The 12,047-nt window shown below is 31.8% G+C and overlaps 1 protein-coding gene across 1 annotated transcript; it reads left to right on the forward strand.

The window, feature by feature from the left end:
* Positions 1-7,435: 7,435 nt before the first annotated feature.
* On the forward strand, positions 7,436-10,520 carry LOC133696059 (auxin-responsive protein IAA13-like). The gene is made up of 5 exons (XM_062118086.1): positions 7,436-8,087; positions 8,710-9,029; positions 9,378-9,492; positions 9,987-10,048; positions 10,149-10,520. Exons 1-5 carry the CDS (start codon positions 7,723-7,725, stop codon positions 10,196-10,198), a joined length of 912 nt encoding a protein of 303 aa, XP_061974070.1. The 5' UTR covers positions 7,436-7,722; the 3' UTR covers positions 10,199-10,520.
* The last annotated feature ends 1,527 nt before the right edge of the window (positions 10,521-12,047 follow it).

A 12,047-nucleotide genomic window follows, 5' to 3' on the forward strand; every position in this document is an offset into this window, starting at 1 on the left:
ATCTAATATCTATTATTTTGAGTAGAATACAACTTAAAATATCACAATGGTAAAATTACATTTCATCTCCTCCTCTCCATGAAAAGATAAGACTCATGGACTATAAATATACTATGAATTCTTCAAACTTCAGGTTCACACTTTTTATTTTTAATATTTTTAACTTATATATTTTCAAAATCTATTTTTCTTAAAATATCATTGCAACTCTCTTTCTAAAATGATATTTACTTAAACATCTTAGAGTCTTCAAATCTACAAAAGAAAATTTTTTATAGGTATCAGCTACTAGCTACTAATCACCTGTCAATTCATCAGATACCTTAACTAGAAAGATTAGATCAAATTACTTGAATTAAAATATAAACTGATTATCCAATAAATAATTCGTATTTCTAAGTTACGATGTATCGATGTATGTCAAATTACATTTTTTTATTGCTTCATGTCAATTGTTTAAGCTTAATGGCCGTTTTCTCCAACTATTGTTTGTTAGAGAATAATATAAATCATATCATGGGACCTCACCTAACAGCTTAAGTTATTGTGTTGAGATGATTATTTGACATGGTATTAGAGCCTTGATGACCAAGCGGTCACGAGTTCGAATCTCACTATCCCTATTTATTTGATAAAAATTAAGCATAAGGTAATATGGGTTTGTGCAAATTTCAAGCCCAAATGACTTTCACTTTAGGGGATGTGTTATAGAATAATATAAATCATATCATGGAACCTTACTTAACAGTTTAAGCTATTGGGTTGAGATAATTCTTTAACATTGTTATACACTTACAGTATAAACCTCAAGATGGAATAAAATAGTGGAATAAAGCGTTAATGTCAAAATTAAAAGGCATTGTTTTAGAGCTTATTTAACCATGTTGTGATTTGTTGTGAGTGCTGCATTATCTCATAAGAATATTTAAATAAAATCATTCAATTATTTGATAATCTATTGTTATGTTATTTGGATTAAGTTAATTACCATTGAGGATAACATTTCAAGATTTTTATTAAAAAATTAAAATAAATTATTTAAAAGCATAAAAACACTTTCATAATTAAAATCAAAAGTCAGTAGCAATATAAATAGAAAACAAGAATAAAAGAATCATATAATATTTTGTAATCATTAATATAAAATTATATATTAAGATAAAGAATGAAACATTGATATTTTTATAATTTAAATGTATTTAGTCTCATTTTTTCTTTTAAATAAAATAAGAAGCTTCCCATCACTAAGAAAATAACATTATAATTATTTTCTTTATTATTTGAAAAGGCTAATATACATATAAATTTTCTTTAATAAGAGTTACATTGTATTATCAAAACTTAAATAATTCATTTTTAAAATCCTTATCAAACATTTCTTTGATACTTTTAATTATTTTATTTTAAAAATAAAATAATAAAAAATAAAAACATAAACCAAACAAACTGTTAGCATTGTTTGCAAGGATAGGCTTCCCAGCTCTCCTAGACAGTTTTGTTTAGGTATTATTCAGGCTTTGTATTATTAGTTTGCTGTTTGATATTGTTGTATTTAAAAATATAGTAATAATTATTTTTTAAAATAATTTTTATTTGAAAATATATTAAAATAATTTATTTTAATTTAAAAAAAAATTATATCAATACACCAAAATAATCTGAAAATATAAAAAAAATATTAAATAAAATGTTTTTTTAAATTTGCCCAGCCCCCCTTAGAACACAATACTAAACAATAGCTACGTCTTAATTAATTCACGATTATATCTTCCGACCAAGGATGTACATTTCAAGGTTATTAGAAGATAATATTTCTTTCCTTTAATTTTTTTTCTTTTTTTAAAAAAAAACGATGAGGAATTAATTAGGATCCTTGTTTTTTTTTTTTTGCTATAATTCTCTTAATAGCGATAAATTATTTTGTCGGTAAATATAACTATAATTTATTGACGGGAGTTTGGTCATCGGTATTTTCATTTACATTTGCTAATTTTTTGGTGGTGGGATATATATCTCCTGACCAACTTTTTTGCTGTTCTTTTGTTAGATTATAACCCAAACATGAAAATGAATTCATTTACCATCGAAGCGATATATTAAGATTTCACAAACTTGAACCTAGGATCGAAAAGAAAGAAAACTTGGAGAGGATTTAAATTAAATATGAGGTCTGTAGTTTTATATATATATATTGATGTGAGGAGAGAGTTAGAAAAGCGAGTGAAGGCAAGAGAGAGAGAAGGTTTGGTTGAACTGTGAAAGAGAAGGAACGGCGGCCGGCAAAAAGAACCAGGTAGGGGAGGAGGGAGGGAGGAGGCGTGGGGAGAAAACAAAAGAAATTAAAATGATGGCAGCCATCTAAACGTAGGCCTCGAAAAGGCAGTGAGATTAAGCAAGCTACTCATTTTGGAAGCACAAGGTCCCTTTCTCCCACATTTCTGGGGCCATTTCGAAAGAAACCTTCCGTACCAAGTCATCATTAATTTTAATGGCCACTGCCTAGGTTTAGATTAAGCTACTCGTCCAAGGAGAAACCCCATGCGCCTTAGCCTTCTCTGTCCTCCCAGCTATAATCTGTAAACAAGAATCCCAAAAGGTTACTTCCTTCCGGCACCACTCCTCCTGGTCCACCACTTCCTGCAAAATAATGAAGCATGAGATTGTGGAATGTGTAGGGAAAACTCTTAAGTTAGTCTCCTAATTATCGACTAATTCTCAGTTATATTCCTCGATTAAGAAATCATCTTAATTTAATCCTTCACCTATGTATAATAATTAATTTCTCGTTTGAGTCCCCTACCTTCTATATTTGTTTTTTTTTTTAATGTATAATATATGTTCTAAAAACTATGCTAATTTGAAGAGAAAGTTTTGCTAAACAATTCTAATGGTTTTTGCTAGGAGACACAATTAAAAAATATAATGAGATCAAGGAGACTTGATCGAGATTTAAAAAAAAAGTTATATAGGAATAAATAGATAATCGGAGGACTCATTTGAGTATTCTTCAAATTAAAATATATTTTTGTCGGAGTAAAGTTTTAAAATGAAAGAGTTAACTCATTGTTTTAAATTCATCACTACAACTTAAATAGGTTGGAATTAATAATCACTTGGATTAAAATTAGAGTTAAAGATATTCAAATATTATTTTATTACGGGGATGAATTAATTAAGATTTGCATCTATATTAAATATATAAGAAAATGATAAACAATTTAAATAACATGTTTTTATAAATTATGTAATTTAACTTTTACAATTTAATTAAAAAGAATTCATTCGTATATAATATATGTGATAACATTAAATATTTTCAATTCAAAATTTGTCATTGGTGGTTTTTTTAAAAAAGAATTCTATAATTTTAAAATCTATTTAAAATAAAAAAAATTAATTAATTAATTCGATCTACTTAAATAGTTGAAATCAACTATAGCATAAGCCATAAATGATTGAGAAATTGAGGGAGAGAAAAAGAAAAGAAACAAAGATTTAATACTGGTTCGTAATTTCTATATAGAAAAGGGACTGATTTGTAGTTATCCCATTCCTTAACAAGCTTTTAACAAAAAGTGTCGAGCTATCTAGGGTTGAAAAACTCGAAGGAGGGCATTCTGGTCCCAAAACCTCCCCCATATAAGCCCCCCGGCCAGCCGCGTACCCTGTCTACTGACGTGGCATTAGCTGGTAGCTTGGAGGCACGTGGATTGGCTCCCACGTTGTCGGCTTGTCCCTTGAATCAGACAACCTTTTACCTTCCCTAATCTTTGGATTTCCCATCCTAATTAATCCTCATTTCACTTAATTAATCCCCTGCCTTCCATTTCCAACCGTACAATTAGCCTTCTTTTTTTAAATTTTTTTTATTTTCCAGTACCAATGTAATGTTTTTCCAGCTAAGCTATATGTTACCATCTTAGGAGATAAACAATGAAAAACATATGTTTTAGTGTTTGTCGTTCAAAAAAAATATTAAATTTATATTTTTTTAATGTTTTTTAATAGTTTTAATATGTTAATGTTAAATATATAAAAAATTAAAAAAATTATTTTAATATATTTTTAAACAAAAAAAACTATAAAGCAAAACACCCCAAAATAACATAACTAATGAGAATCCGAAATTTACTATTAGTAATCAATCAGAAAAAATACAATTAACAACAACATGAAGGATTAAATAGAAGAAATGCAAAATAACACAGAGCAGCCACGTGGCAAACCAGTAATGAAAGATTCCCTGTTGAGGACTTTTTATGTAGATAATCGAAGGGTTTTTTTTTTTTCTTCTGCTGCACTTGAATGAGTTGAATTTATGTCAGTAATTATATTCAATCCTTAAAGCATATTAATATTAAAATGAATTGTCAGAATATATATAATTGTATGTGTGTATGTGTGTATGTATGTATGTGTGAACAGTCTTAGTGTGAAAATTAATATCTCCTAATCATTAAAAGAAATTATTTCTAGTATGGTTTCTCAAAACAAAGCAGTGATGGAGGAAAACAAAGTCATTAATGTATACCTTCCAAAGATTGTTGGTTCTTGTAATAAGAAAAGAATTTATTTAATTAAAGATCACATGTTTAAGTTTTGTTATTAATGTATTTATGTCTAATTAGTAAATGTGTAAGTATAACCCTAACTTTACTATTTATTTAGAATCAAATCCGATGCTGAATTGAATTCAATGTATAAACATATTTGAATTTAATTGATAATCTATTATAATTCTTATGTTTATAATGAAATACTAAACTATATATATAGTTAAATTTAATTATATTGTTTGAAATATACTTGGAAATGAATTGAATTAACGATCTTGACTATTTTTTTAATTTAAAAAATCTTTTTGGTTACATTAATCCTTTTTCTTTTTACTAGTACCCTTTATATTTATTTAAAATGACATGAAATATAGACATTTTAATGAAGACATAAATAGACCTGTATTATATTAATTGTTTATTAAATATTTGTTGAAAATATATATTTGTTGAAAAAACTTCTCCATTAAAATCTTTTCATTGGAATGTTAAGAAAAAAATTCTAGAAATTAATATCCCAATAAAAATTCTTGACTTTTTCTCAAATAAAACTTAAATAAAATAAAAATCAAATCAACACAATTCACATGGTCAAATAGATAAGTCAATGACTAAAATAATTTTAATAATGTTAATAATTCAAAAGGATATCGAAATTAGAGACATCACCATACAAATCATGGAATAAAAAGTTTCAACTTCAAAATAAATTTATGAAAATTGCATAAATAAGTTTGTGGTAATTACATAAATATTACTTCTAATTTTCATAAATATTATATATTACATATTACCAATCCTTTTTTTTTTTCAACCATTGGCTCCTTTTAATATCCAAAAAATATTCCAACAAGATTAAGATGATTTACAAGTCATTCAACACTTTCAAAAATATTTGATCCTTCTAATATCAATTTTCTCATTGCTTTAATTATCCCGACCATCTTTCAAACTTGATGGTTTATGTTCATAATATATTGTTCAATATTATTCATTGCACTTAGTCATTTCTTTAAACTCCAAAGTAAAATCATTTGTCATTGGAACTTTTCAATTTCTACTTTTTAAAGATGAAGTTCTAAACAATGATGGAGGAGTGAAGAAGTAAATCAGAGAGTCTCTTCTCTTCCTTGCTTTTGCTTTTCTCTTACTTGCTTTTTATAAATTGAATCTCATTTAAAATTTATATCAATATCCTAAAAAATATTTTAAGCACAAGAATTGATCTAATAATATAAATTCAATTCAATTCACATGATTCCAAACAATCTATTAGTAATCTTGACGTAGATAATTGTGATAGGATCTATTAAAATATTTATCTATTAGATGTATATATTAACCTATATAGACATTCATTTTCAAAAAAAAAAAACTAAAACTGATGCATGGATGCAAAGGAAAAACTAATTATATTATTGAAATTAAAAACTTTTTATGTTTTTATATCATTTTAATATGTTAATGTCAAAAATAAATTTTAAAAATAAAAATAAAAATATTATTTTAATATATTTTAAAGTAAAAAAAACTCTAAAAAACAACCGATATCCTAATATAAAATAAGTTTTTAATGGATTTATGCAGTAAGGATCCATGCATGCACAAGCCTAACCGGAAATATATACGAAGGATACAGAAACCTAACACAGGCTCTGTAATATTTTGAGAGATTGGTTCAGCAGTCGGTGACATTGTGTCAGGTAACATCAATAATATATGTAGATTCGATTCTTCAACCATCGGATTAGGTTGTGATTTTCTTTTGTTTTATAAAACTCTCTGTTAATGATGATGGAGGCATTTCAGAAGAATACCATCGACGAGACAGAAAAACCAGCAACCTCTATATTTATATATCAGCAACACTTTCACTTAATCAATTCAGGATTTATTAAATCTCCATTTATTTGCTAAACAATCAAGTGAGTTAGACCCTCCCTGGCCAACAAAATACACAGCATAGAAGTGGTCCCTTTCAAGATAGCTTGGAATGATAAATATTTGGTTAAAATAGAGTATTGCTGTGCTTTCTTGCCATTTATCTCAAGCTTTTTCATGCAGGCAGCCCTGCTGTCCGTCGATAATGCATCTGATCTTTAGGTCTCAACTTTCTAAAACAAGGGTTTGTGCCGTTTGTCCTTAAAATAGTAGACAGCACATAGGAAGAAAGGAAGGTGTATAGCCCAGTAGAGATTAGTATATGCTTTTGCTTGTAAAAAGACTCGAGCTTTAGACTTTAACCTATGCTTTTACATTAAAGCTAACAGACACCTAAGCTCAAATTAAAGTCTCGGTTTGTTCTTTAATCACGAGTCATTAAATTATCATCATCGTCTACATCTGCAACTTTTTTCAAGAATTCTTATCCTATTTAGGCATCCATTACGATATTCCGAAGAAAATTACTACAACTTAATTAGAATCATTATAGTTTGTTACCCATTTCTTAGTTTTAATCATACATTATTATATACTCCTTTTTTGCTGCACAAAAACCCCAATTTAGCCAAAGGCCTCTCTCTATGTTTATCTGTAGTGATTTGATACTTGTATACGTATGTGAGTTGAAACAAAAATCTTATTTTTTAAGATTCTCGTAAAAAGAAATTCTAAAATAAATCGATTGGACTTGAAGGATTATATTTCAATATTATTGCTGGTAAATTCACAAGTAGCTAGATTTTGATTTTTATAACTCAATATATAGGCATCTATATCCTAGTCTCTTTAAAAGGTCTCCTCTCGAGAAATTAATTAACAGTAAATTACAGTAGTTATGTTTTTAGAAAAAATGTTTATTCTTTATTGTTATGGGTGGGAATTCTTCATTTAATTTTGTGTACCAACAGAGAAAATCAGATTCTAAACAGACATGATGATCATGTCAAGAAAAATTGACAGTGTGTTGTGGACCTGTGTTGAGAGTGCTTGGCGCACTAGCAGACATATGGCCCCACGGTCATCACTTCCTCCACCACCTTCCTTCCACCCCTAGCTACATCTTACCTCCCCTTTCCCTCCTAATTCCTGTACTTCTAGTGCTGGTGCCCGGTATTTTTCTTCTTGTCTCCTATACTGTAACGCATTCTGGTTTCTTCTCTTTAAAAAAAGCACACTTCTTTAACCTTTTCTTGAATCTTGAAAATTCAAAGACTGTATCTTGATGATGGAAGGCTGTCTTGGTTTACTTGGTGGCGGTGGTTCTTCTGGGGCCTCCACGAATAAGTCCACACTGTCAAAAGTGGAGGTGATCGAGGCTGAGGCAAGTTCATATCCAGTGGAGGCTGAGCTAGAGTTGGGTCTGGGGCTGAGTCTTGGTAGTGGTGGAGGAGGAAAGGGTAAGGCAAATGCATGGGGTGAGTGTGGTAGAATCTTGACTGCCAAGGACTTTCCTTCGGTGGTCTCTCAGCCTCAAAGGCCCAACAACAACAACCCTATGCCTTCTACCTGTGTTGTTGGTGCTGTTTCTGGGACTAAGAGAGCTGCTGACTCTGTCTCCCATGAGGGTGGATCCCCTACTGCTGGCAGGTGGCGACTCCATTCTTTGTTATCTGTTATTTTTCTTCAGATTGAATCTACTTTGTTCAGTTGCTAGAAACGTTAGGTGAAATTTGCATATTTTGACAGTATTTTCTTTCCTGGTGATTATATGTTGTTTTGTGTCTAATAGTGCATTCTTTTTCTCTCTGGTCTAAGGGGTTTCTTTAATCTTCTTATTTTCTGACCACTCTATCATAGAACTAAATATATATGCATAAAGTTTCAATTTTTCTTTATCTTCTTTCCGTTGCTTGCTTCTATATTTTGTTAAGCAAGTCGTTTTGTAAACGATTGCTTCTTTTACAATACTGAAACTTGATGTGTTGTATCGTCCCTTGTTTAGTTGTTTTCCCTTGTATCTGTTAATTTGTTTGCTAGTTGATAATATTTTTTTCTTGTTTGCCTACGTTTCCTGATTTATCCATGTTCATGTCCTTTCTCATCCTTTGACATGAAAGAAAATCTTGAATTTTGTTTTTGTTACATTACAAAGCTTGCTTATAGGGAATTGATCTGTCTGTGCGAACTTTCTCTCTTCCCTTCATAGTTCATTAATTTCTCCTTTGGTGGTTTAAGTTTCTGATTATATTAAATTTCTTCCTGGGAGCAGTCAGGTTGTGGGGTGGCCTCCTATAAGGGCTTATCGGATGAATAGCTTGGTGAGCCAAGCAAAGGCTGCGAGAGCTGAAGAAGACAAGGGAATTGGTGAGAAGGATAAATCTAAGGAGAATTTGAAGAAGAAAATCTGTAATGGTAACAAGACCAATGCTACTGGTAATGAAAAGGGGCATCTTGGATTTGTCAAGGTGAATATGGATGGAGTTCCAATTGGAAGGAAGGTAGATTTGAATGCCCATGCTTGTTATGAAACATTAGCCCAGGCATTAGAGGAAATGTTCTTCAGGTCCACCACCACTATCAATTCCATCGGTGAGACGTTGCCCTTAATTTCTCTTTTTTAATTTTGAAGTCGAATAGAAGCTTGGATTTGATCTTTTATTTCCCACCACGGATTTCTTTTCATCAATTGCAATGCAAAGTATATGAGTACACAGATTCCCTGCCTGCAAAAATCCTGGCGATAAACCTGGTATAATTTCTATTGCAAATGACAATAAGCACAGCATTGTACACGTTTGATTGCTTCAAAAACATAAGAAAAACTAGCTTGGTTATTTATATGCCAGCTTCTCATTCCGCATGAAACGATCGAAAGACCTGTACTGTATATTTTGATGTATTCTTATACTGACTAGCTGATTTTGTATTAATTATCAGGTGGACAGAAGCAACTATCGAAGCTCTCTAAGCTATTGGACGGGTCGTCTGAGTTTGTGCTCACTTATGAAGATAAAGAGGGAGACTGGATGCTCGTGGGAGATGTTCCTTGGGGGTAGGCAACTATCATTAACTGTAAATTCATATTACTAATTAGGAGAGATGAGAGGAGGCGGTGTGGTGGGTGAACATGCAGGTGTGTGTGTCATTGTTTCTTGGCGACCTTGTCAATTGAGACAATCAGTGGGGAGCAGAAAATAAGCTTTCACTCTGATGGTGAACTAAGCCTACCTCACCCCAACATATTAAGCTAAGTGGGGTGCGCTATTCCTCTACCATACCATGTTCTGCAACATGTCGCTTTCTAGATAAATATGGATCAAGACATTTAGTTCCGTCAGCTGAGCTTTCGCACTGATGGACCATAATTCCATTTGCTGTAATGTATTATTTCTCATCAGTCCTCAGTTGTTTAACCAGGTTGACTGAGTGTTTGTAGAGCTCCTGAGAAACCTATCGACCCTTCCTCTCTGAATAGGAAAAAAATTGCACAGTTCAAGCATTCAATTTCTAATGCTCTTGCGTGATTTCTTTTTCATTTTTTTCCAGGATGTTCCTCACCTCTGTAAAAAGGCTTCGAATCATGAGGACCTCAGAGGCCAATGGACTTGGTATGCAAAGTTTTCAATCAACTGTTCTGTGTTTGCTTCCTAGTTTTCCCACTTATTTTTGCTTCTCCTAACGACTCTAAGACTGCTTAATTGATTGCAGCTCCAAGACTCCAGGATAGGAATGAGAAACAAAGAAGCAAGCCTGTTTAGCCGCTGCTGCCTCATCATTTTAAACTCCTGTAACATGGAGACACTCACTGCTTGAAAACAGATAGAAAAGTTGATGAATCAGAATATTTGCTAAGATTGTTCCTTCTTTTTACTGTTTTATCGGGTTTTTGCTGAACCAGTATCTGGTTCTAGCTGGTTTTTGGTTTTTGTAGGCGATATTCATTTTAGCTTCTTTTTTTTCATCTTATGTGGTGCTGCCAAACCGGCATCGCACACTTGACTGCTTCTCATACTGTAAATATGGGAGTACTTGATATCTAGAGTGGAGTTTGCTGAAATCTAGTGGACTCAGTTTAGTGCTTGTGTGGTTTGATGCTTGAAAGTTTTCATGTTATCGGTTGGCCATGTTTTTGACATATTTATACTTAATCCATTGATTGTATGCCCGCGGGTTGGCATAACTGCATTGATTAATTCTATCTTCTTGCGACTAAAACGTCCGCTTCAAGTTACTCTGACCTTCGTATAGTAAGTGGTGCAGCTATGTTACTTGATAGTTGAGCCTGAAAAACGCAATTCTGATAGTTGGCATGCCACCATCAATAGTAAATTCCACCATCACAGTTCTTCCAATTATGCAACAGATGATATGTTCTGTTCATCACGTTCTTTCAAGCACAGCAATCCTAATTAATACACTAAACCAAGAAGGGCTGATCAGTAAATTTTACCTTCTCCAAAATGTTTCAGTTTTGGCAGAAATTAAGAGAGTGGCTAAGAATAAGTGGTTGTGATTATCTACCAATATGGAAACTTGACAAAAGAGGAAAATGGTCAAAGAAACATGAGATTTTTTACTTAAACCTGGTCAAAGAAATTCATTATGTAAATTTAGTTTTTTCTTCTGTTAAGTCTGAGATTCACGTAACCAAAACAATGCAGCAACAGTAATTTCACCAGTAGATGACGTAGAGCATGTTTAATAGTAATTCAGTTGCAGTCTTCGGTGATAATCTTCTCCTGTTTGAAGGGGAAAATATTACTCCATGATAAACCTCGCTTTGAGTCCTGTCCTTTCCTTTTGAAGAAAAAACATTACCCCGTGATGAACTTTTGGCAGGGACATGTTGATGGGGTTATTTTCTTTGTTTTTTGAAAGAAAAAGGAGAAGACAACAGAAGGGAACTAAAAACCAAAGGACCTGGGTTCAAGTGCATATAAGCCAATAAGTAAAATCTGGGTTAGGAGATTTTGCTCCAACAATTGAGACAAACTTGATGTCTAAGATTATGTGATCATTTTGATTTTGACTGCAGATTACTAAATTGATTAATAGTGCGATCCATTAGCATATTGACTTTCCTTTGTAACAGTAAATGATTAAGGGACAACTGTATTCTACTGCTTTTCATGAAAACCCTCATCAGTGAAAGGCCTCATGCTTAGTTCTTTCTTAACTTTCTTTCAACTGTTCTGAGGATTTTCTTGCTGGTTCCCACAACTTGCAAAGTAAAGTGAAAAGATGTCTTGTATTTATGCAGAAGACTGAATACCCTTTTCTCAGCCAGGCCATGAAGTATAAATTACTGACCCGCCATCTAAGGTCCATTCTTTCACTTTTGTCTCCCAAACATTCGTCATACAGGGAGAACATCAAGCAAAACATGACTAATAATAGCCTTGGAACCCCACAGATGGAAAGCTTTCCAGTCGTACTGATAGCATCTTATGTATATATGTGCATACTGGCTCCACTGTAATCTTAGGAATGTGCTGACAGGTGAAAGAGAGTAAAGCAGCAATTATGTCCATTTGAGAGCTGAGACATTTAAATTGAGCAAAGTGTTTATAAGATCGTTACATTTGATGCATTTTTTCTTGAATACTT

Source organism: Populus nigra, chromosome 6 (genome assembly GCF_951802175.1).
Source record: "Populus nigra chromosome 6, ddPopNigr1.1, whole genome shotgun sequence".
NCBI classification, from domain to species: domain Eukaryota; kingdom Viridiplantae; phylum Streptophyta; class Magnoliopsida; order Malpighiales; family Salicaceae; genus Populus; species Populus nigra.